This window comes from Mustelus asterias, chromosome 22 (genome assembly GCF_964213995.1).
Source record: "Mustelus asterias chromosome 22, sMusAst1.hap1.1, whole genome shotgun sequence".
Classification (NCBI taxonomy): domain Eukaryota; kingdom Metazoa; phylum Chordata; class Chondrichthyes; order Carcharhiniformes; family Triakidae; genus Mustelus; species Mustelus asterias.
The window spans coordinates 69,259,905-69,287,140 of record NC_135822.1 but is presented as its reverse complement, the minus strand read 5'-3'; the positions used below and the strand labels follow the sequence as shown (position 1 = coordinate 69,287,140).

Below are 27,236 nucleotides of genomic sequence, written 5' to 3'. Positions count from 1 at the left end.
TTTCCCCCCTCGAAATCTGGCGATGCTGCGGTGTGAAATGTGCTGGAGCAGAAGACACTGATTGTTGAGTGAAGAGGGGTGAATATTCTCTCATCCATTTAATTCCAGACCCTAAGAACCTTTTGCCGAAAGGGCGGGTGTAATCTGCTGGCGCTCGCTCTTGCCATGTCGCTTGACCAAATGATGCATTACCGGGTTGATGAGGCCGGTGTGATCCTGAAAATTGCTGTCCACATACCGCTACTTTAAAAAAAAACACAATTAAGATTAATTTGGATGTATAAAACCGCACCAGGCGGCTGGTCAAAGTTACACTGGGCGGGGGGGGGGGGGGGGGGGGTCCTAAACGCTGAATGATATGATGTTGTTGCTCTCCCCTCGCGGCGGCTCTGTTTCCACATCTTTTGCACTATCTTTCCTGGACGATTCCCCTCCTAGGCTCCCTCTGGAATTCTTGCTGCCGTTCACAACTAAGTGAAAACTAAAGTGATGTGGGACGACGCGGAAATGCCTTCTTCCTCCCACCTCATGCAACGTTCAACTTCCATGCGCACCTTCAGCTACAGCGTCTGAACATATCCTAGTCAGGTTTTGCCTTTTTTTGGACCCCACCACTTCGGCGAGGCGACACTTTGTTGGAGCATTCGTTAGTACTGAAAGCATTTCAAGCTCCTACCTCTCTCCCCCTCCACTCTCACGCAAGGAAAAATCCTTTCAGTGAGATGATTTCTCTCCACCCCAGCTATGACTGTAACACTACATTCTGCACCCTCTCCTCTATGAACGGCAGCGCGCAAGAAACAATACGTTTCACGGCTTCCCAATACATGTGACAATAATAAATCAAATCAAATCACCCTTGTTTTAAATTGCCAGCCTTTTGCCCCAGTCAGCGTAAGTCTGACAACCTTCGAGCTTTTGAAAATTAAGCTGGTCCTTTTGGGCATTGTAATCGAAACGTCAATTCTCTCCTCTCCTTAAACAGATGCTGCCAGACCCGCTGAGATTTTCCAGCATTTTCTCTTCTGGTTTCACGTTCTCGACCTCTGTCTAGGAATAAAAGGCGGGAAATACTCTGCGCGCTCAGCCCGGTCTTTGCCCCTTTAAGTGGGAAAATAGATGTTCAATTTGCCAAACCATCTCCAGCCGCAGAAGCTTCCAGCCTCCTTCCAAACTGGGCCGCGCGTTTTCGTTTCTCAATTGAGACCACTTCCGCAGTCATTTCAGTGAAAGCCCCATTCAACCCCACCGCCCCCCCGAAGTTAACACCTCCCGTTTTCTTCTTAGTCCCGCCAGCAGCCAAGAAAATCCTTATTTTGATCCCAACCCGCTGATGTATTTGTGCTATGCATGAAGCCACGTCGATTAATAATGGTGTTCTTTTTTTAAAAAAATAATTATTTTTCCATATAATTGGGGATTTAATATAAAAGCTGCAGTGAAAGAATATATACCATGATCGAAGTGGCTAGGTACTGAGACTCAGGTAACCACAAAAGTGGCAGCGGTTGCGAACTAAATGGTGGCATTTACCAGACTACCTGAGAATTTGGAACGCAGGAGAGACACCGGGTTATTTTCACAATTTCATTTAAAAGCATCCGGCGCTTACACATGTTTTAAAAAATATATATATATAATCTGGTGCTTTGTCGGAAAATAAATATGTCCCTTTGCTTCGGGACAAACGGGAAAAAAGAGTCACCGTGTAATGGGTGAAGGTGGCAATTCAGGACTGGGGCCATGAACCCCTTTCGTTCGTCTCTAACCTGAAGTATCTTTTCCCAAAGGTAGGGGAGTCTAAAACTAGAAGGCATAGGTTTAAGGTGAGAGGGGAGAGATACAAAAGGGTCCAGAGGGGCAATTTTTTCACACAGAGAGGATGGTGAGTGTCTGGAACGAGCTGCCAGGAGGTAGTAGTAGAGGCTGGTACAATTTTGTCTTTTAAAAAGCGTTTTAGACAATTACATGGGTAACCAAAATGGAAAATGCTGGAAACTCTCAGCAGGTCTGGCAGCATCTGTAAGGAGAGAAACGAGCTGACGTTTCGAGTTCCAGATGACCCTTTGTCAAAGTTACATGGGTAAGATGGGTATAGAGGGATATTGGCCAAACGCAGGGCAATTGGGACTAGCTTAGGGGTTTAAAAAAAAGGGCGGCATGGACAAGTTGGGCCGAAAGGCCTGTTTCCATGCTGTAAACCTCTCTATGACTCTAATTCTGACATGGTCATCTTGCCATTAAACTCTCGGATGTAAGGGCAGGTTCACTTGTTGGTGCAGAATATTCTCTTAAATCTGGGCGCCCTGTCTTTGCCAAGTCTCTCTCCCTCTCTCACACTTGACACCCGTTCACAGCGAGACGTGTTGAGCTGGGCTGCGAAGCGAGCAAGGGGCGAACCAACATAACCACCACCCGGTTAATTTATAGCAGGCTTGGGAGGGGAGAAAAAAAATATCAACAGCCCGTAAATTCAGTCAGGTTCAGTAACCCAACGCTTCCCCCCCGCCCGACCATCATCGCCGCAGGTTATCGCGGTGCCTGCCATAAATAAGGAGCCTCAAATATTCATCTGGAGCCTCGTAAAAAAATAAAATTAACGCGAGGTGTCTGTCAGTCCCGGCTCATCTCCAACTCCCGCATTGAAAAGATTTATAGAAGGGGTAGCGTTTGCCTAAATTCCTCGCCGTGCACTTTCTGACGTGCTGCTGGATGGGAACCCGGCGTTGAATGTCCGGCAGCACTTTGTACTCCCTGGTCTGAGTGGATTTCTCAATTCTACAATTTCTGGCACCTATGCGCTCCTTTCTGAAAGTCCAATTTTCTCAAGACTTGGGTCTGTTACAAATATACCCGAAGTTTAACACAGTTTTATCCACAGCCGCCACCACCAACGCGCCCCCCACCCCCCTCCCGCCCTTTCCTACCCCAACCCTGCCCTTTTATCTCAGCGGTCACGCCGCCACGGGAAAACTTTCAGGCTAAATCCAACAGGAACAGCAACGTGTCGGCCTGAAACTAAAAACAAAATCAACCATCTCTAAAGTTACACGCTCAAAATACTTGTAATAACACTTGTACTCAGGAAGAGTACACAAAACACACAATAATACTTGTACTCAGGAAGAGTACACAATACACGCAATAATACTTGTGCTCAGGAAGAGTACACAAAACACACAATAATACTTGTGCTCAGGAAGAGTACACAAAACACAATAATACTTGTACTCAGGAAGAGTACACAATACACGCAATAATACTTGTGCTCAGGAAGAGTACACAATACACGCAATAATACTTGTGCTCAGGAAGAGTACACAAAACACAATAATACTTGTACTCAGGAAGAGTACACAAAACACACAATAATACTTGTACTCAGGAAGAGTACACAATACACGCAATAATACTTGTGCTCAGGAAGAGTACACAAAACACACAATAATACTTGTACTCAGGAAGAGTACACAAAACAAAATAATACTTGTACTCAGGATGAGTACATAAAATGCTCAATAATACTTGTACTCAGGAAGAGTACACAAAACACACAATAATACTTGTACTCAGGAAGAGTACACAACACACATAATAATACTTGTACTCAGGAAGAGTACACAAAACACAATAATACTTGTACTCAGGAAGAGTACACAACACACACAATAATACTTGTACTCAGGAAGAGTACACAAAACACAATAATACTTGTACTCAGGAAGAGTACACAAAATACACAATAATACTTGTACTCAGGAAGAGTACACAAAACACACAATAATACTTGTACTCAGGAAGAGTACACAAAACACACAATAATACTTGTACTCAAGAAGAGTACACAAAACACACAATAATACGTGTACTCAGGAAGAGTACACAAAACCCACAATAATACTTGTACTCGGGAAGAGTACACAAAATACACAATAATACTTGTACTCAGGAAGAGTACACAAAACACACAATAATACTTGTACTCAGGAAGAGTACACAAAACCCACAATAATACTTGTACTCAGGAAGAGTACACAAAACACACAATAATACTTGTACTCAAGAAGAGTACACAAAACACACAATAATACGTGTACTCAGGAAGAGTACACAAAACCCACAATAATACTTGTACTCGGGAAGAGTACACAAAATACACAATAATACTTGTACTCAGGAAGAGTACACAAAACACACAATAATACTTGTACTCAGGAAGAGTACACAAAACCCACAATAATACTTGTACTCAGGAAGAGTACACAAAACACACAATAATACTTGTACTCAAGAAGAGTACACAAAACACACAATAATACGTGTACTCAGGAAGAGTACACAAAACCCACAATAATACTTGTACTCGGGAAGAGTACACAGAACCCACAATAATACTTGTACTCAGGAAGAGTACACAAAACACACAATAATACGTGTACTCGGGAAGAGTACACAAAACCCACAATAATACTTGTACTCAGGAAGAGTACACAAAACACACAATAATACGTGTACTCGGGAAGAGTACACAAAACCCACAATAATACTTGTACTCGATTACAGGAACACGGCAGCTGAGCAACAGACCAGAGACGGCTCAGCCAGTCCACAAGCCATGTGCAATTCTATGTGGAGAATGTCAGATATTAATTATATAGCTGACCGCATGGATTTTGAATTCACAGAGCTCGTATTAAATTTCCAGGTTTTATATTATTTTCTCAGCCAAGCACCGCAGGAAGCTGAATCTTATTGAAATAATTCCGTCCCGTTTGGGGTGGAGGAGAGTGGGGGGGGGGGGGGGGGGGGGTGGAGTGTGGGAATTGAGCAGGACTCCTTTTTGTATTAACTGGGGATTTGACTGGCGGTGGAGTTGAGGAGGGCTGCGGTTGTGCGAGGGCAAAGCTGTGGCTGGCCCCCACGTTTCTACCCCACCACCCACCTCCCCCCCCCCCCCCCCCCCACCTCCCACCCCGCGTTTCGAAGGGAGATCGCACACTGCCGTGATTTCCTTACCGCACTTGTCCTGCTGTCTGTACCGGTTGTCTGCCCCGAGCCCGTCGCTTCTCCTAGACTGCTCAGCTTCTGCTCTGGGCATTGCGAGTCCGTTAATTCGACAGTGCCAAACGCAAATTCCATTCGAAGAACTTTAATCCTGCAATCAGTACACGGAGCAGTGTTAAAAAAGCGCGGATCACATCAGCAAGCCCCCTGCCACCACCACCACCGCTCTTGGCGGTCTTTGGACACGTCCCGGGACAATATTTTCGCCTAATTCTATCCCTGGTACCAGTTCAAAAAAAAACCTCTGAAATTTTCACGTGGATTTTTTTTTTATAATATCTTGTCCCAACGCCAAGAGGGCGATTGTAATAAAGAACACCACATTAAATTTACAAGTCATCTCATAGTGCAGGAGGAGTTGCAGAACCATACATCAAAATAGTTGCTCTGACCCACCAGCCCCGCCACATTTTCAGGATACTGTCCAGAACACGTGTTGGGATTTTACCTGGCTGTTAGTTTATGTTTGGGGATTGAGATGTTTTAGCTGTGAGAATGGCGGTTACCAAAAACATCACGCCGCGTACACACAAGGCAAGTTTCTCTCTCTCTCTCTCTGCTGTATATTATCTGCTTGGTTGGGGAGGCGGAAAAAAAAACTACAGCAACAAATCAGCGATCACATTTCCCGCAAGACCAGTAGCTAGCTACCTGACAGTTGTTGTCAATCGCAGGGAACAAGGATTGATCTGCTGTGTACATCTGATAGCAAACACATGTCTGCGGCACTGCAGACGGCTAGCTACCGTGTACCTCCAGCCAAAAGCCGATCCCCGGTGTTGGCACCTGTCCCTATCTTCGTTCGGTGTGTATTTACCTGCTGCCGCTAAATATTAACACCTCACGGCTGGTTCGACGCTCAAAGGGAGGGAGTTTCACCGAAAATCAAACGGCGGCAACCAGGTTACCAGAGAGAGAGAGGAGCAACCTTCTACTCTGGAAACTTGTGGGGAAATCTCTAACCGCACCCCCCACCCCCCTCACCCCCACCTCGTCACATGTGAGCACCGATCACACCGTGGAAGGGGCAATTACCAGCCCAAAGATGGGGCCCTCAAGTTCAGCGACGTGGAGGGGACTGAATGAACAGGCGGGAGATCCCGAAGAAGCTCCAGCTGAATGGACAAGCCCGAGGACTCGCAGCTGGGTTTGGGGCGGATTTATCCAGCACATGGGAGAGAAGAGTCAGGCCAAACTTTTTCAACACCACCACCCGTCCCCCCGCCCCACCCGTCCCTGTTTTGTCCACGCTTTGTCCAGCCGGGGATGAGGGCAGTGTTAACACTTGCAGCCTTCACTTGACGGGCTAGGTCAGTGCCCACTTCAGAGAGAGAGAGAACCCCTTCCCTCCCCCATCTCAAAAAGGAATCACAGGAGAGAAGGAAGGATAGAGAAAACTGTAGGCAAATGAGATGACCACGTTGAAAATAGATTCTGTTGCTCACACTCATTCCCGTTTGCCGCAACGTAAATGCCAACATAGAGAATGTATTTTACCTGCATCAACCCGATCCCACAACTCAACAGCCGGCCTGTATAATCTGAACTTTTTTTTAACACACATGCAAAAGACTTTCTAAGATATAGTGTGATTTCAAAAGAAATAAAAATGCTTCTTTTTTTTATCCCCGAGGCGTGTATCAATTATTAAAGCCACATTTGCCGCTGAGGTGACTCCTGGCGCAGGTTGGATTTTTACAATATAAGACCCTGTATATTTACCAGATGATTGGACTAGTTAGCAAACAGAAAAAAGGTGGAGACCTGAACGGGGAGGGGACTGAAAGACACATTTGCATTGCGCATCGCGAATTAATTTTGGGGATTTGACTTGATTAAGATGTCTGTCAGTTTGCAATTCAGAAAACTCATTATGGGACTTGGAGCCAAGAGGCTAGTGCTAGGGCAGATGGAATTACTGTTCAGTGTTTGCAGATGATAATTTGCGCTTTCAGCCCTGGATTTGCATATATTGCATCTGTCAAGTGCCTTTCTCCCTCATTTAAAAATAACTTTGAACTGGCACCGTGTTTCCTAATATGGGGGTCGAGGATATATTACCAGCTTCCTTTCATTTTCAAGTCATATTGGTTGCACAAAGAGACGTGTAGCATTAATATTAATGGGGCTGATGAAGTTGTCCCATGTCAACGCCTCGGGATTCCTGTCCAACAGCTACCATAACCTTTTTACGAACGGTCCCTTGCACACTAATATTCCACAATGATCGGGACCTTGTACTTTCTCCACACAGGAGGGGGAAATTAGAGATTCAAGCTCGATCTTTCAACCTTTGGCTGTGTGTGTGTGTGGGGGGGGGGGGGGGGGGTTGAGTTGGCGGCTCTGTATGGATTACACTGCAAATGTGACATAGGAATTAGGGGCAGAAGTAGGCAGATTCAGCCCTTCGAGCCTGCTCAGTCAGATCATGGCTCATCTCTCCCTGGTCTCTCCCTCCTTACCTGTTCCCCACATCCCCTTTACCCGTTTTGTTTTCCAAAAATCAGACATATATCTGTCTCCTTCTTGAAACCATCTAATGATTCCGACTCCACCATATTCTGTTTGCCCGTCTCTCCGGCTTCCTCTATCTGCCTCCTCTACCTTCTCTCTTATTCTCTGAACACAATCGTGAAAGACACAGAAGTACCGGCTGACATCCCCGTTGATTTGAGAATGTAGTGTTACCGATTGGAAATCTCTTGTTGACTAAATGAAGGCAGATTTGTGACCACCAGATTACAGTTTTATCCAACTCCCTTGGCTCGGGAATAAAAGACTCCCCAATTTAGCTTAACAAAAGAGAAAGAATCCGAGAGTTAATGTGAAATTCCTGATGGCGCACGCTGTTCGCTCTTCGGCAGTTCTTAGTGATTATTCCAGACTCCACACATCAACACCCGTCCCCACCCCCCACCCCTCCTAGCAAAACCTTGCCGAACTCTATAAGTAGTGATGGGTTCTGATCCTGGGTTACTCCAGGTTCGGGAGAGGGCGGAGTGAAGGGCACCCACTGGTCTTGAAGAATGTCCATTCCACTTCGGATTGTACCAACTGAATTCTTTGGGCTAACCAACTGTATCTGAGCTACATGTAAATCCTGAACAGACGGCAAGGGGTGGGCGTAGTTTGGGATCTCTATCCCGGTCATGTCCTTGTGCTAAATCTTCCTCTGGGAAGGCCTGGAGTGCGGGGATGGGGGAGATAAGATAAAATGGTGTCACTGCGGGAGGATACCGTCCAAGAGTTAAGTGGTCCTTAAATGTCCAAAGTAACCCTTGCGTCTTCAATTTTTCAAACTAATTCTTGACCACATTGCTTGTTAGATCCATTTCACATACGAACCATCCCGAAAGCAAGGCAGGCAGTAATTTACAATTGGGTGGGTTGGGAGAAAGGACTACCTTCAGTCCCTCGGCGCAGTGACCAAGTGTTGAAATCCTTGGCACAGACTCTGCATCCGCCCTTTTCCCCAGACGGATCCGACACGTGCTGGGAGATATTGTGTTAATTTCAGTCTCAACTCCCTCCCATCGTCCTCCTCCCACCTCCAGGGATAATTCCCCAACCATAAACCTGGTGACACGAAAAAACGACCCCGCCTTGACTCAGTGGCCGAGTTGGTAAACACAATGATTTCCCCTCCCTCTTTTTTTGCTTTTAATGCAGGTCTGAAAACATTTATTGCAGCCTTCGTGGAGATCCCCAGAAATGGTGCAGACGTAGAATTTCGGATTAACACGTCCCTGGGGCAAATTCAGGCCCAAGGGGTTGAGATTTCGTTGCACATGACATGTAGAAGGAATCCATCACCCCAACATTAGGACCTGTGCATAGGCATTCTGGTTAAATCACTTCCTACACCACAGAAACATTCCCATGAAGTAGAAAATGCTGAACATACTCAACAGATCAAACAGCAACTGTGAGAAGGGGAGCAGTGTGAATGTTTCAGATAGATGATCTTGCAGCAAAAAGAACTGGTGTCCCCTGTTGCAGCAGGCAACCAGAGAACAGAAGTCTCAGGTTAACATTTTTAAAATTCACTTGAGGGACATGGGCATCGCTGGCTGGGCCAGCATTTATTGCTCATCCCTAGTTGCCCTTGGACGGAAGTTGAGAGTCAACCACATTGCTGTGGCTCTGGAGTCACATGTAGGCCAGACCTGGTAAGGACGGAAGATTTCCTTCCCTAAAGGACATTAGTGAACCAGATCGGTTTTCCCCACAATCCACAATGGTTTCATGGTCACCAGTAGATTCTTAATTCCAGATTTTAAAAAATTGAATTCAAGTTCCACCGTCTACCATGACTGAATTTGAATCCGGCTCCCCCAGAACATTAGCTGAGTTTCTGGATTCATATTCGAGTGATAATACCACTAGGCCATCGCCTCCCGCCTGCTTCGACACTTGACCCCGTGCCCCACACCCCTATCCACTCTGTGAAATCGAATTAATATTTTGAAGGCCGTTTAGATTCCTCCCCGGGCTGCCACGGTGGGATTAATAACCCTCTGATTGCTGTGCTTCCTCGCACAGTGTCCAAACACGCGTGGAATTGAACTGGGCAGCCTGCTCCCTCCACAAGAAGTGACATTTTGTTGAATAAACTCCAGGACAGGCCCGGGCCTGGAGAACTGGCCACACTCTGAAGGGTGCAACAACTTGCCCAGCACCCTCAGCAGTGCTGTCGTGGCAGGAAAGTGACAGAAAGCTTCAATACCACTGAAATATTTTTTTATTTCAGAAAAGAATCTTCACAGAGACGGCGGTTGGAGACCTTTCCACAAGAAACGTCAATACCAGTGGTTAATGCCTCAAACCTCTCAGGTCAGCTCCTGTCCAGATAGTTGCACTCGTTTATTCAACAAAACGTCACTTCTTGTGGAGGGAGCAGGCTGCCCATTTCGATTCCACGGGTGTCTGTGCGAGGAAGTACAGCAATCGGAGGGCGTTTAAACCCGCCATGGCAGCCCAGGGGAGGAATCTAAACGGCCCTCAAAATATTAATTTTATTCCACAGAGCGGGAAGGGGCTCAAGTGTCGAAGAAGGTGGGAGGAAAGTTGCACAGCAATGTACCGTTGGCTTTGTGTTGAGATTCCATCTCTTTCATGAGTTAGTTCCAAGGTGCGCTCTGAGACAAATCCCCCCACCCCTGGTTATACCTTCACATGCACCTTGTTAGCCGGGAGAACCAGTTTCATCCATATTTCATAGAATAGAATCCCTACAGTGCAGAAGGAGGCCATTCGGCCCATTGAGTCTGCCCCATCACAATCCCACCCAGGCCCTATTCCCACATATTTATCCGGTTAATTCCCTGACACTAAGGGCCAATTTATCGTGGCCAATTAACCTGCACATCTTTGGACTGTGGGAGGAAACCGGAGCCCCCGGAGAAAACCCACGCACACACGGGGAGAACGGTGCAGACGCCACACAGACAGTGACCCGAGGCCAGAATCGAACCCGGGTCCCCTGGCGCTGTGAGGCAGCAGTGCTAACCACTGTGCCACCGTGCCGCCCTGTGACGGTGTTGACTCTCTCTTTGAACGGACAACACCTTAACTTCAATCACTGCGATCCTTTATAGTCCTGGGATTTGACGGCTTTCTCCCAGTATTCTCTTCTCCCTCCTTCACCTGACATCCTGGGATGTGTCCAACCCCCCCCCCCCCACTCCCACCCCCTCCTCTAACCCACCCATCCGAGTGGGCCAGGATTTATCTTGAATGTCAGGCGCAACCTCCCGACCTTCGCCAAATGGTTTGATTTCACACTGCTTTCCGCCTGCACTCAATTTCTGCCCTCCAAGAACCACTTCCAATCTGCACAGCGGGGGCCTTGGCTGAAAATATTTGCTGAGAGTTGGTAACAGAGAGAGAGAGAGAGAGGCCACTGAAATAACCCCCGTCTTAAATCTGGCACGGGCATGTTCACATAATGCACGCCGACTCAGCACCAACTGGTCCAACACTCGAGAGATGGCCAATCGATTAACCCTCTCCCCTTGTTCCACAATCCTCACTGGTGTTCCCGGTTGAATATAATAATTCGCATCAGATTAAACATTTTTGTTGTTAATGCTTCCAGCATGTTTTTTGTTTAAATCTCTCTCCCTCGTTAATTGTAAGACGTTTGCTTTCAAATTCCCACCAGGAAGAATGGGGGGGGGGGGGGGGGGGGAGGTGGGGGATGTTTAGCGGGGGTTGGGACCAGGATTCAAGCGACCATTTCGAGTCGGCCATTTAGGAAAGTGAAGCGGGTGGGATAGAATTAGAAATGAAGTGCTGGAAATTGACTGAAAGTTCCTAAATCAAGCAGGCACAGTTGGAAGCGCCAAAGCAACAGGCGTTTTGACAGCCCAGATGCAATTCTTCATGGAGGCTGGGGAATGGATGTTCACCTGCTTTCCAGTTCTGCGCCAAGACTTTTTTTTGAACCCCCCCCCCCCCTCCACAAAAGGAATATAAGAAAGAAAGACCAGAGGGAAAATATGCCTCGCGGTGTAGAACCTGGAGGCTGGGAACAGAGTGAGTGAGCATGGAAACAGCTGTTTGTGGGGGACGAGTTTTCCGTGGCAGATTGACCAATCTGGTGGAGGTCCCACCTCCTAATATTATTACCTCCACCACTCCATCATCAAGAAGCGTACCGGTACAATGAACATTTTTTTCACGGGAATACACAGCACGCAGAGTATAGATTGGAACTCCAGAGAGATACGTCCCGGACAATGGGCGACTGGCCCTTGCATGAATGTTATTCGGGGGTGGAGGACTGCCTCAACAGTGAGTGAGGAGCCCCAGAAGTTTCGAACCATGCTCACAATGTCCAGGGGTGCCGTGTTGGGCATGGGCATCCCTCAATGCCGAAGTGGCAACAGCACTGTGAAGGTGCTGCAACCCTCCCAAACACTGGGGTTATGAGACCCTTTGCCGGACATTGTTTCACTCTGAAAGAAGAAATAGCAGCCTTGCACCGCCTCGGGATCTCCAAATGTGCTTTGCAGCCACTGAGGGACTTCCGAAGTGCAGTCACTGGAAGAAAACAGCAACCAATTTATGCGCAGCAAGCTCCCAAAAAACAGCAAGGTGATAATGACACATGAAGCTGCTTTTGTGATCTTAGTTGACGCAGAAACATTGCCCCGGACACTGGAGAGAGTTTCTTTGCTCGTCTTTGAAGTCGTCCCAGGGAATGTTCTGCAACCACCTGAGAGAGAAGACTTGAAAGATGGCACCTCCAACAATGCGGCACTCTCTCAGTGCTGCATTAGGAGTGTCAGCCTAGATTTTTGTCCTCAAGTCTGTGGAGTGGGAGTTTTCTGATTTGTACCAAAGGTGGTACCCAGCGGAGGGTAAGATTCCAGGCCAGAACTTTAAGGTGTTTTCCCAGTATTTCCAAAACCCTTGCTACTGTGGCTGTGAGATAATGAGGAAAATCAGTAACATCAATGGTAATGTTCCTTCTGATGACGAATTGTAAAGGATTTCGCCAACTTTCACATTTAAGCGCCCTACACATCCTACTAACTTTAGAATCATAGAATCATAGAAACCCTACAGTGCAGAAGGAGGCCATTCGGCCCATCGAGTCTGCACCGACCACAATCCCACCCAGGCCCTACCCCCACATATTTACCTGCTAATCCCTCTAACCTACGCATCTCAGGACTCTAAGGGGCAATTTTTAACCTGGCCAATCAACCTAACCCGCACATCTTTGGACTGTGGGAGGAAACCGGAGCACCCGGAGGAAACCCACGCAGACACGAGGAGAATGTGCAAACTCCACACAGACAGTGACCCGAGCCGGGAATCGAACCCAGGACCCTGGAGCTGTGAAGCAGCAGTGCTAACCACTGTGCTACCGTGCCGCTTTTTCCAAAATAACTTCTCAGCAAGTTTCCATCATAAACATTAATATTTACAGCTCTGTCACAGTGAAATTTGTTCCAACACTGGTGGAACTATAATTACAGAATGAGGAGCTGACATCGATAGTTTTATTGTTTTTGGTTCCTGCAATGAACTTTAGGAAGGATCGGTGTGCCTTTGCAATGCAGATTCAATAAAATTATACTGTGGCTTATGAAGTTAAATTAACATTACCTCAGGACTATATTGCCTTGATTACAGAATATTTTATATGACCAAACATTAAATTTGTTGATAGGTTTGATAAAAAAAACTATTTCCTCAGACAGGCAAATCCAGAAAAAAAGGGGAATAACCTTAAAATTGGACCTGGACCATCCAGGAAGTTGTCAAGAAGTATTTTAATGGACAGAGAGCTGAAACTCTCTCCCACAAAAAGTTGTTCCGACTGGCTGAATGGAAATTGAGTTTGACGCATGTATGTTGGGTATTGGGATTAAGGGTATCAAGGTGGATAATAGATACAGATCAGCCACAATTAATTGAACAGGCTTGTTCTCTTCTTTTTCATAGAATTCATAGAATCCCTACAGTGCAGAAGGAGGCCATTCAGCCCATCGAGTCTGCACCTACGACAATCCCATCCAGGCCCTATCCCCGTCACATTTATCCCACTAATCCCTCTAACCTACATATCCCAGGACACTCAGGGTCAATTTAGCATGGCCAATCAACCTATCCCGCACATCTTTGGAGTGTGGGAGGAAACCGGAGCACCCGGAGGAAACCCACACAGACATTCTTGTAGCAATAGTCCAAATATAAATATGACGCAGGAATTTCAAGTCAAACTAGAGATGGCGATAAGGACATAGTGTGTGAGATTAAGATTTGGGTTGAATTATTCTGCATGCATTGGTCCAATTGTGTCCCTTCCCTCCAACCCCACTTGAAGAACAATGCACTTGGGTTTTAATCGCTTTGGGCATTTTCATTCCATTGATCCTTGTTCACATTCCAGAATGGAATGCGACAGGAATAATAAACATTCCTGCTCGCTGCTCTCTCTCTCTGCCTTCTTGATTTAAACTCTGCTCATATTCTCACTTTCTAAAGTCTGCTTACACTTTCAGTACCCACCCTGTGCTATTATTTCTATTCCTTATTGTCAGCGCACATTGTAATCAGTAGTTTTGTAGAGTACAAATAATCTTGCAGAGTAAATTACCAACTTGTTCTTTGTGCCCACTACTTGGCTTTATTATTTGTTTAAAACTTTGCCTAAACAGCCATGATGATGGAATATCATGAAAGTTCCTCCGGTCACATTAGGCAGCTTGACGTTTCCTTGTGTTTGCTATTTCTATTGAGAATGGTTGATTGAGAACAATAGGAGGGGTGATGAGGCAAATCAAGAGGTAAGGTTACAGCAAGAGAGACCTGGGGATGGTGGTGGGTGGATGTTGGTGTATGGGGTGTATGCTCACGCACTGTTGAAGTTACAGGTAGCAAGAAGAAACAGGTTGATGACTTGAATTTGAATCTCCACACACAGTGCCAAGATGACAGGATATCAATAGCGCCTTGGGTCACAATACACGACGTCAGAAATGGGGTGAATATTCCCCATGTTTGCTATTTCTAATGAAAATGCTGTCATAATCCAAACTTTCAGAATCACATGTAGGATGACGATACATATAGTGGAATATTCTGGGCACACATTGGATTACATCATGACTGTGAATGTCCCTAAATCAGCCCACGGCACAGTGGCAGTGGTTAGCACTGCTGCCTCACAGCGCCAGGGACCCGGGTTCGATTCTCGGCTTGGGTGACTGTCTGCACGTTCTTTCTGTGTCTGTGTGGGTTTCCGTCCGGGTGCTCCGGTTCCCTCTCACAGACAAAAGACATGTTGGTTAGGTTGGCCAAGCTAAATTCTGGCAGTGTACCTGCAGTAAGAAGTTTAACAACACCAGGTTAAAGTCCAACAGGTTTATTTGGTAGCAAAAGCCACACAAGCTTTCGGAGCTCCAAGCCCCTTCTTCAGGTGAGTGGGAATTCTGTGTACCTGAACTGGCGCTGGAGTGTGGTGACTAGGGGATTTTCACAGCAACTTCATTGCAGTGTTAATGCAAGCCTACTTGTGCATTGCTACCTCAAAGTCTGATAACAGCAGGAAAAAATGCAAGGCACTTGTCATTGGGGACAACAGGAGGAAAGATAAGGCAAATCAAGAGAGGTTAAATCAGTAAGAGAGACCTGAGGGTTTATGTATACCAACATTTGAAGCTGATACGACAAGTTGAGCATGCTGCCAAAAAAATCATATGAGATTCTTAGAGCACAAAATCAAGGATGTTATGCTAAACACTAATAAAATGCTGGTCTCCGCTGTAGCACTACACTCAGTACTAAGCCATTGTGCTTCCAGAAGGATCCTAGACAGAGTGCAGAGGGCATGTCCCAGATTGATATCAAGGATGAGGAATTTCGGTTATATGGAGAGAATGGAGAAGCTGGAGTTGTTTGAGAGCAGAGAAGGTTAATAGGAGATTCTCAAGCACAAATAGTTTGATGGAGCAATAGTGAGAAATCGGTAGGAGAGGACACCAATTTAAGGTGATTGGCAAAAGAGCCAGAGGCAGCATGAGGAAACATCTCCGAAGCAACAATTTGTTGTGATCTGGAATTTGCTGCTTGAAAGGATGAAGGGTAACATTCAAAAGGGAAATTGAGAATAATGTTATAATCCAGGTCAGAAACTCCAAGGTATTTTATGAAGTCTGGCTGGATCATAAGTTTTGCACTTTGAATTTGGCTCAGGTAAGCATGAGATGCTTCGGTTCAGGTATAATTCAAATGACCCACAAGGGAGCTTTTATCAAACGAAGTTTATTTAAGAATTCAGTTAACATATTGAGAGAAAATTAGCAATAACTTCTACCAATTACAAAAAAAAAGATATTGTATAAATCTTAACAACTAAATACTGTTCCAATACAGCAAACTTCCTTTTAAACATACACTTGCCACAGGTTTAGCGCAGAAAATAAGAATGCTCGCGTGATGCTGGAACTTAGTCCTTTGGTTGGAGAATTGAAACTCTGACTTCTCAGCCTTGTAACTTTCAGCAGACCTCGAGGGAGAAATAATGCCATTGCCGATCTCTAACATTGAGCCAGCAAACCACCAAGAGCAGAATTTTCCCTTCAGGAAGGGAGGAAGACCTGCTTCCAGCAGAATTTACAGTACCAGGGAGAGAGAGAAACAACCTGCTACAGCTTGAAAACTCTGACCCTGAACCAAACTGAAAGGAAATGAACTCTTGGACTTCTAAGCAGACAGCTTCCTATAACTGCAGAGAACATGATTAAAAATACCTGTCTTAAAGATACAGTAGCGTCACAAATACTTGAAGGAAAAATAATGAAAGTACTGTGGGAAAAGGGGTGGCATGGTGGCACAGTGGTCAGCACTGCTGCCTCACAGTTCCAGGGACCTGGGTTCGATTCCCCGCTTGGGTCACTGTCTGTGTGGAGTTTGCACATTTTCCCCGTGTCTGCGTGGGTTTCCTCCAGGTGCTCCGGTTTCCTCCTATATTCCAAAGATGTGCAGGTTAGATTGATTGGCCATGCTAAATTGCCCCATAGTGCCCCAGGATGTGTAGGTTAGAGGGATTAGCGGGGTAAATATGTGGGGTGACGGGGATAGGGCCTGGGTGGGATTGTTGTTGGTGCAGACTCGATTCGCCAAATGGTCTCCTGCGCTGCAGGGTTTCTCTGATTCTATGATTCTATGAAAAGGGAAGTGGGATTAATTCATTAGTGCCACCAAAGAGGTAGGCACAATTGGTTAAATCTTGTTGTTGGGCAACATACAATTATTTTCTTGGAAGGGAACCCAATGTTATCCATCACAACTAATATTACACCAGACATTTTTTTTGTATCATATTTTGCATTATCATAATATGTTGATCTCCTTTTTATTGACATATTAACTGGATTCATAGTCATTATTATTTCAGCCAAACTCATTTAAAATGCCTGTGAAGATGAAGTTACTTTCTTTGCATGAATAATCCATATGACAATGTGATTTATTACTTAGGAATTGGTGGATCACGTTTGAATAGGATGTATGAAAGAAATGAAAGATTGTGATTATGAATATAGGGTTAACAAGTCAACTTGCTCTTCGAAGGTTTTAACTACCCCAGTTCAGGACAGTGAAAACCTATTTTTGATTGTCATGTACATGGATGCCCAAATAGCCCACTTAGAAAAAATGCTTTCCCAAAGGCATTAAATTGCTTTGATAAAAGCAAAATACTGAGGATGCTGGAATCTGAAACAAAAACAGAAAATGCTGGAAAATCTCAGCAGGTCTGACAGCATCTATGGGGAGAGAATGGAGCAAATGTTTCGAGTCTAGATGAGCTCTGACGAAGGGTCTTCCAAACTCAAAACATTGGCCCTATTTTCTCCCCACAGATGCTGTCAGACCTGCTGAGATTTTCCAGCATTTTCTGTTTTTGCATTAAATTGCTTTGGTTTTCAACAAATCAAGACAGTAAGAAAGAAATTATTTTTGTAGTGCCTTTTGCAACCATGGGACATTCCAAAGTACTTCACAGCCAATGAAGAACTTATGAAGTGCAGTCACTGTTGCAATGTTGCAAACCAAAATATGGCAGGCAATTTGTGCATAGCTATGTATTGTAAACCAATGCATCCCTGTGTAGTGTCTCATATGATTACGTGGTGGCATCATCAGAGGCTTTTGAGAGATGTTCCCTCTCTTCAACCTTGGACTACAAGCAAACAACACCGATCTAGTAAAATAAAAGCAAATTATTGCGGATGCTGGAATCTGAAGCAAAAACAGGAAATGCTGGAAAATCTCAGCAGGTCTGACAGCATCTGTGGAGCGAGAATAGAGCCAACATTTCAAGTTTGGATGACCCTTCATCAGAGCCTATTCAATAAAGCTCCACTAACTGGTTAAGTAACCCTCTGGGCCGTAGTCTTTTATCTTTGCTTTTAAAGTGAGTTGACCACATTAGTATACAACAACAGCAAACTCCCATAGACACCAATGTGATACTGACCATAAAATCTATTTTCGTGATATTGACTGAGGGATAAATAATGGCAAAGACACCTGACAGGGTGGTGAAGAAGGCATTCAGCATGCTTGGTTTCATCGGTCAGAACATTGAATACAGGAGTTGGGACGTCTTGTTGAAGTTGTACAAGACATTGGTAAGGCCACACTTGGAATACTGTGTGCAATTCTGGTCACCCTATTATAGAAAGGATATTATTAAACTAGAAAGAGTGCAGAAAAGATTTACTAGGATGCTACTGGGACTTGATGGATTGAATTATAAGGAGAGGCTGAATAGACTGGGACTTTTTTCTCTGGAGCATAGGAGGCTGAGGGGTGATCTTAGAGAGCTCTATAAAATAATGAGGGGCATAGACAAGGTAGATAGTCAATATCTTTTCCCAAAGGTAGGGGAGTCTAAAACTAGAGGGCATAGGTTTAAGGTGAGAGGGGAGGGATACAAAAGTGTCCAGAGGGGCAATTTTTTCACACAGAGGGTGGTGAGTGTCTGGAACAAGCTGCCAGAGGTAGTAGTAGAGGCGGGTACAATTTTATCTTTTAAAAAACATTTAGATAGTTACATGGGTACGATGGGTATAGAGGGACATGGGCCAAATGCGGGCAATTGGGATTAGCTTAGGGGTTTTTAAAAAAAAAGGGCGGCATGGACAAGTTGGACCGAAGGGCCTGTTTCCATGCTGTAAACCTCTATGACTCTATAACTCGCTGACCCCTCCACACGATGGTGGCCAAAAGATATCTGATGCCCACCAGAGAGAGCAGACAGGGCTTCAATTGAACCATTTATCAGAAAGATGGCACTACCAACTGTCATGATGTGGAGATGCCGGCGTTGGACTGGGGTAACCCAGTCCAACGCCATTACCCCACTACCAACTGTGCCAGCCTTGATCTTTGTGCTCAGGTCCCCACAGTGGGGGTGAGAACCTTCAACCCTCTGACTCAGAAATGTTCTATCCCTGATTGTCAGGTCGTGAAGCAGCCTACTCTTTGTACACTTCCTAGCTTTTATTCACAAAGTCACACATTACATTAAATGCACCTCAAGATCCAACAACTATATCCTTAGCCTGTTCCGATATGAGCACAGCTAAGTCTCTCGTTAATGCCACCACTTGAAAACAATTAAACACCTAATTAACAGACAATTAGCAAGATATATGAGTGCTGTCCACTGGATCACAGTTTACCAGATTGAGAATAGAAAACATGAATACCCAAGCTGAACAGCGCAGTGTTCAAATTTCCTCTCCGAGTCATAGGTCAGATTTGTAATTGAATACAGAAACAAGTCTATCATGTTAAAAATGCAAAAATCACTGACAAGTCCTCAGCTGAAGTAGCATGTACAATCAGTGACAGCTTTTCATACGCAGGACAAAACAGAAGCGATGATCAAGAAAATAGAGATCTGGGCCAGACAACTTGATAAGTCGAATCTTGACACGTTTGTAAATCTGTCTGATTTTTTTGGCCATCTTCCAAACGGTGTGAAACATCAGAGGGTACCTGTAAAGTTGGAAAACGCAGCTACGCGAGTACCATCCTGCTCCCGGCACAAAGTTCAAGCCTGACCTAGGAAGGATGTCAAAGCCTGGAGAGAGTACAGAGGTTTACCAGGAATGAGGGTCTTCAGTTCTGTGGAGCAATGAGTGAAGCTGTGATTGCTCTGCTTAGAGCAGGAAAGGTTAAGAGGGGAAAATGGTTCCTCTGGCAAGCGGGTTGGTAACCAAAAGTCACAGACAAAAAAAAATTGACAGAAGAATTGTAAGGGAAATTACAAGACGTTGAGGATGTAAAAATTCGAAGAGTACCTGAAAGGGTGGTGGACGCTTATTCCTCTAGACTAATGGTTCCCAATCTTTGAAAGAATGCTTTCTATGGTGCATCTGTAAAAGTTGCTGAGAGTCGTAACTGACATGCCAAATTTCCTTAGTCTTCTGAGAAAGTAGAGTGAAAGTAGGTGAAAAGTAATGTTGCAAAAGTATTCAGCGTACTTGGTGCTGTGTGAAAAGGAGAGATTCTCAAAGATTCAGTCGCTGAAGAAGTTAAGTAGGACAGATAGAAAGACCTTCTACTGCAGACTTAAGAAATATTATGAAAGATACCAGAATGAGAGAAGTGCTGCCGTGCCATCGTGCCCAGACCTCATGACTTTGCTTATTCATGCACCTCAGCTGGTTCTGCAGGAGGAACTACAAAGCCTTGCTCCTGTGTTTTCACAGAAGGAGGTGGTTACTCTGGCTGCAGCACTGAGCCAGGTTTTAGTGTCACTGTCTCTTGGAGTTTAAAGGACACGAGGAAATTGAAACCACACTATCTGATTCAAAAGGGATGAATGATAAGTGAATGGGAGATGTGCGGAGTTTCACTGCAGTGCCAGACAACCAGTTATGTGATTCGAGTTATTCTGCTGGTGGGATCTTGCCCGGCGCAGAGGATGTAACAACAAATAAATTTGACCTGACCAAAGAAATGGTCCTGGAATTGGCAATATGGTTGGAGAATAGAAGCGAGAGCTTGATAATAAAGAAACAAGAATGGATGGTGATGCATCAGTGGCCACCAAGTCCCAGGGACAGATAGACTTCCAGCCTGTTACCTCCAACGAGTACATACAGGTGAGCAATGAGTCAACACAGCTCGACTTCCTCAGCACTGTTGATCACTTGTCTGATCAAAATGTGGAGATTGCATATAGGCACAAAGTGCCTAAGTTAAAGGAGATCTCGGAGGGGAACAGAAATGTTGGGTTAAATGACAGATTGTTTTCCAACTTTCAGCTGGAAGAAGTCACCTCAAGTAAATACACAGATGAAGCTCATGACGGACCATCCAACATGGTCCCTTTGCTCAACTCTTTTGCGGTGCAGATCGAATGGGAATATATGTTTGAAAGGTCAGAAGAGAATGAACTGAAAGCAAGTCCAGAACTGGCCACAGCAGCCACAATTGCCAAGAACTCTGATCAACAACTCCCACCTCCAACTGAAGCTAAATCTAGTCAACTGACTCCTCATTACTCAGAGTTTGCAGATGGTGATGAAAGGACCCAACAGAGTTCAGTATCAATTCATGCAAAATTATCATACCCGGGCAAACAGCGAATCCCAATCTGCAGTTAACTTTAAGCAATGATTTTATTGCAGAATCAATGACAGCTTTTTGTGTGCAGGACAAAACAGAAGAAAATAAGAGATGTGGGCCAAGCAACTTGATAAGTCGAATTTTGACACGTTTGTGAATCTGTCTGATTTTTTGGCCACAGCAGAAATACGTCTTCCAAACAGTGTGAAACATCAGAGAGCACCTGCAAAGTTTGAAAACACAGCTACGCGAGTACTACAAAGTTCAACAGGGATTCGAAATCCGTTTGCGAGCCTTGATGATGACATCCTCACAAGCCTGACATTGAGAGAGCAAGACAGCCTTGTGGAGTCATCCAGTGACAGTACTTTAAAGCTGGATTTTTCTCAGAACTACCTGATTGACATTTGGCTTAAAGTTGCTTTGGAATACCCAGAACTGTCCGACAAGGCAGTAAAGTGTCTGATGCCTTTTCCTTCAACCTATCTTTGCGAAACAGGATTTTCGAGGCTTGTTGCTTTGAAGACCAAATATCAGAATAAACTTAATATTGAATCAGATCTCTGATTGAGACTGTCATCCCTGGAGCCTGACATTCAGCATTTGACGTTTGCAAAATCAGGTAACTGTTATCTGTATCTGTTTTTTATTCATTCATAGGACATGGGCATCGCTGGCTGGGCCAGCATTTATTGCCCATCCCTAGTTGCCCTTGGAGGACAGTTAAGAGTCAACCACATTGCTGTGGCTCTGGAGTCACATGTAGGCCAGACCGGGTAAGGACGGCAGATTTCCTTCCCTAAAGGACATTAGTGAACCAGATGGGTTTTTCCAACAATTGACAATAGTTTCATGGTCATCAATAGATTCTTAATTCCAGATTTTTAAAAATTAAATTTAAATTCTACCATCTGCCGTGTGGGATTCAAACCCGAGTCCCCAGAACATTAGTTGAGTTTCTGGATTAATAGTCTAGCGATAACACCACTAGGCCATCGCCTTCCCTACTTATCTACTGGTAAGTCCATTACAGGTAAATATGCTGTGATGAGTACAATGCATTGTTGGATATGCATCATAAACTATTAGAAATAGCTGTTTTTTTATTACCTGTTGAAGTACATATGTTTGACTTGCGTCAACCGAAGGCTATGTAAAAAAATGTTTAAAGCCGTTCGCAAAAGCTTCTTATGATAATCTCGTGGTCCACATAAAGGAAAAGGTTGGGAACTACCGTTCCGGACATTTTGAAAGGCAGTTGGACATGTACTAGAACCTAGTACATGTCCAGAAAACAGCTGATCTGCAGGTTTATGGGAAAATGCTGTGTTGTGGGACTAAATTGGATCGTTCTTTAAAAGAGGCAGTGATAGGTATGCTGATTTGAATGGCCTTCTCTTACGCTGTAAGATAATGTGATTCTTGATGCTCCTGTAGGTTGATGACAACTAGTTTTCGCTTGAGATTGATGCGAATTGTAGTTTTAAGTTGTCTCAATCAAACTTATTTGAATGGTACATGATCACGTCCAAAGATATGCAGGCCAGGTGGATTAGCCATGTCCCTTAATGCCACAAGATGTGCAGGTTAAATAGATTAGCCATGGTAAATGCATGGGGTCATGGGGACAGGGCGGAGGTTAGGACTGAGTAGGATGCTCTGTCGGAGAGTTACTGCAGATGTGATAGACCAAATGGCCTCTTCTGCACTGTAGGGATTCTATGATCACCTCGAGAAGGACGTCTTGTATGTCTGGGATTAGCATTTGATGTTAGAATTAGCGAGCTTCACTTTCAATCCTCTTTGAAGAAGGTTTGGAGTGAGAGAAGTCATTAAGCCTATTATTCCCACTCCATCCAGAACCCAATAGACTTGCCCCAGCAAGTTGTATCACAGCTTGGTATGGCTCCTGCTCTGCCCAAGACTGCCAGGAACTACAAAAGGTCGTGAATGTAGCCCAATCCATCACTCAAACCAGCCTCCCATCCATTGACTCTGTCCACATTTCCAGCTGACTCGGAAAGCAGCCAACATAATTAAAGACACCACACATCTAGGACATCCTCTCTTCCAACATTACATTCTGCACTCCTTTCCTTCTCTATGTACAGTATGCTTTGTCTGTATAGTGCACCAGAAACAATACTTTTCACTGTATACTAATACAAGTGACAATAATAAATCAAATCAAAATTCTCTCACTGTCAACAAATGTTAGTTATTAACTTGAAGGTGAGGGTACAGAAACAGTTTCACACCCATTTTATGAATGTTTCTCAGCTCTTTCATTTGGTTTTGATTTGTAATTTTAAACGTGATGCCATTTTCTTGGCAATCAGCGTTAACTACGACTAACCCATTGTTGCACCCATCAACCTTTGAGCAGTTTCTTCTCCCATATCACTCCAAGTACTGACATCAGTGGATGGATATCCAATAACCCAGGACCACAGTATTGTATTTCAAAGCACTTTTCTTTGCCTTCAACAATAATGTTTCTGATAGTCGCTGTTCAGTTTTTAATGACTGAACGATCATTATTAGTTTCTGACCTGGCTTTAAAGATCTGAGGGATAAAACCCCAATTTGCTCACTATAGCAAGGTAAGATGCAGGCTGGAGAATATGACAGACAGACAGCATATGGACTGGAATATATTAGTTGTGGGACAACACAAAAGCTGGTCCATGTTTAACGCTAAATTGCACACCTTCTGATATATGTTATTCATAGAGATGACATACAAGGTGGTGGGCTGCATGGAAGGTCATGTGGTGTGTCATGCATGAAATAGCATTCTGGAAGGAGGGTTACAAATAAGGTATGGAGTGCGTTATCCATATGAACACACAGGGTGGAGTATTTCGCACAGCATAACACAGTCTCATTTCTGTACTGTTCCATGTATCCTGGACCTCCAAAGTCTGAGACGCAGACTTATTACGGTGCAGCAAAACTTGGAAGGATTAAGCTGACACCACAAATTGTAAATCAGAAGCTCAGTTTTATGGATGCAGTAATCCCTCAGAAGAATTATGTCCTTGTCAAAACTCTCAAAGTTCTGCCACAGAATCATTGTTCATGCAACAGTTTTTATTCACCTTTGGCAAGATTTTGGGGCATTCATAATGCTGGATGTTAAAACTCCTGATTTAAAACTGGTTGTGCTGTTCCACATTTAAACTCTATTGATATCCAATTGTTAGATTTTTCAGAGAATATGATGCCTCCATGAGGGCGGGGTGAGGGGGCTGCATAATTGCAGCACTGGCTGCCTTCGTGTTTTCCTGCACATTCACTTACTTTGCTTGGAAGACTTTGCTGCTCCATTTCTGGACCTGCAATTACTAACTTATGGTTGTGAGATGTTTAACAAACTAGAATGACAAGTTGTTTGTTCTTGGCAAAAACAAAGAACGCAGGCAACTTCTTAGCAACAAGTTAAAGTGCCCCGATTAAAATTTTCCATTGAACTCCACATTGGAATAATGTTGAAACAATAGCACGCACTTGGATACTGACAGGTATGAGGAACCACAACAGAAAAAAAGGAACGCCATTGCAATACTGTAGTTGTTTCGGATGAGCTGTTGAACCAAGACCTCAGGTGGATGCAAAAGATCCTTGGAACTATATTCAAGAAGAGCAAGAGTGTTCTTCCCAGTTTCCCAGGCAGCATTTGTCCCTTAGTCCACTAAAACCAAGCTGTTTGATTATTATCACATTTTTGGGAGCTAGGCATTCTTAAATTGGCTGCCCTGATTTCCACACTACAACAGTGACTGTGCTCCAAGTGCTGCGGGACATCTTGAGGTGACAAAAGGCTCTAGAGGAACACATTTTTTCCCTCAGAGCAGAAGAGATTATTTGCTGATTTGAAAGAGGTGCTTAAATGAAGAAGGGGTTAAATGGATTCAAGGCCGGAATTTTTTCGTCCTGCCCGCCATGGGAAGCGTAGCGGGGGGGAGAGTGGGGGGGGTGGGGTGGCAGACCATGCAAAGGTCCATTGAACTTGGGCGGGAATTTCTGGCCTTGGGGCATGCGTGGCTGGAAAATCTCATGGTTGTGGGATCCAGAATGTGAGGACATTGATTAAACAAGATTAAACATTAAGGCGATAGGACAGATCAGGAGTTTTTTTTAAATTCACACAGTGTTGTGAGGCTATGCAGTACAATAGTGGAATTTCTGAGAAAAGCAAATACCATATCAATGTTGAAAAATAGGTCAGGTAGTTGGTTGAAAGAAAGGCGTATGAAAAGAAAGTAGGCAAATGGGATTAGGACTACAGCTGACATGAAGGATAAAGACCAGCATGGAATGGTTACGGTCAGCAGTTTATTTCTGTGTTGTAATTCTTATGGGACGACTCCTGGCATCCACTTGATGTCTGTGAGATGATTGAAATCAGGAGGTTGTGTGCTGTGTGGCAGTACTACTGAAAAAGCCCCTCAACTAAATATTTGTGAGATTTACTTCAAGCCTTTGTGTTGGGTCTTCTGCCACCGAGGAGGATAGCAACCTAAGCCTTGAAGACAGCAACAGCATATGTTGGAGGGATTTAAATATTTGTCAGGTGCAAGCAGTGGAAAATAGGATAAATCACTCCAGGTGTTGACTGCCGATTCTCAAACAGAAATGATTCATCAAGCATGAGACACCAAATTAAGAAATTGAAGTAAGTAAGAGTATCAAAGGAAGGGATCTGATAGATCTTCTGGCATTCTTTCCTAAATTTGCCACACTGACTTGGTTCCGTCACATGCTGTGTTACTCATCGATAAAAGTGACTGGATTGTACTGTTCAGAATACACAGTATGAAAGTACGTCACCGCGGGGAAGTTACCAATCTGCTTCCTCACCCTATATAGAGTTAGTTGATCTTACAAATGCAGTGGCATGGGTTCTACAATTAACCTCACTGTCCTTGGACAAACAGTCACGGTAATCTCTGCCAGAATATTTTGTCATGGATCTGTGTAGAAACAGCTGGAACACGAATTTAACAAGAAATCATAGTGTATGACCTGCTGAACAATAGGTAAAATCCTGACTAACGACAGCCATAGCCAACATTCAAAGGTGATGAGTTGTGATCTTTCCTAGTCATGAGATTTTGAGGCAGCCAGACAGAATCAGGTGTAAATAGCCATTTCATCAGGAAACAGCTTAGCTAGATGACTGAGGGCTCAGTGGCGTAACACAGATGCTAATTTTGAGAGTCACAGAATTTGGGAGATGGAGACAGTCCTAATACACAGAGGGGAGAATCAACAAGGAACCAGGGTATCATTGCCAGCACCCACAGAAGCAGGTAGGTAGGCATTGGGCATCACACGTACAGGTTCTGGGTGATGCATAAAGTTGGAGGGAAATTCGTGAAGATTGCGGTGGACATGGGGGGCAACAGTTTCCTTAATCCCAGAGTTAATATATAAGGCAAAGTTGAACCATCTTCCCCTGAAGCCTGTGAACATCATTCAACAACATATACAGAACAGTTGGTTCCTCTCTGAAGGCTATGTCTCGGCCAAGGTAAAGCTGGTATGGAAGGCATTAGTATTGAGGAGAGGTTGGAGAAACTTGGTTTGTTCTCACTGGAACGATGGAGGTTGAGGGGTGACCTGATAGAAGTCTACAAGATTATGAGGGGCATGGACAGAGTGGATAGTCAGAAGCTTTTTCCCAGGGTGGAATAGTCAATTGCTAGGGGGCAGAGGTTTAACATGTGAGGGGCAGGGTTTAAAGGAGATGTCGGAGGCAGGTCTTTTACACAGAGGATGGTGGGTGCCTCATTGCTGGGGGAGGTAGCAGAAGCAGATTGATACTGACTTTTAAGGGGCATCTTGACAACTACATGAATAGGATGGGAATAGAGGGATACGGTCCCTGGAAGAGTAGGGGTTTTAGTTCAGTCGGGCAGCATGGTCGGTGCAGGCTTGGAGGGCTTGTTCTGAGGGACCAGTGTGTGGAGCTACCTTTATATGTCATGAAGAGTGATTATTCGATGTTGTTTGGACGATCTTGGCTGAAATAATTAAAATTGAACTGGGAAGTGGTGAATCGA

The 27,236-nt window shown here is 44.6% G+C and overlaps 1 protein-coding gene across 11 annotated transcripts in view; it reads right to left on the bottom strand.

Moving 5' to 3' along the window:
* Positions 1 to 27,236, bottom strand: part of LOC144510163 (pituitary homeobox 3-like) — a 46,653-nt gene that overhangs the window by 9,216 nt on the left and 10,201 nt on the right. For 2 of the 11 annotated variants that reach the window (XM_078239582.1, XM_078239589.1), the window contains exons 1-2: positions 6,055 to 6,200; positions 5,017 to 5,155 (exon numbers count right to left, since the gene is read on the bottom strand). In XM_078239582.1, the coding sequence (XP_078095708.1) occupies positions 5,017 to 5,098 (82 nt within the window). In that variant the 5' untranslated portion in view covers positions 5,099 to 5,155; positions 6,055 to 6,200. Of the gene's footprint in view, positions 1 to 5,016; positions 5,156 to 5,436; positions 5,640 to 5,715; positions 6,445 to 27,236 lie in introns of those variants that run through there. The other 9 variants (XM_078239579.1, XM_078239588.1, XM_078239584.1 and 6 more) reach the window with 8 other exon arrangements.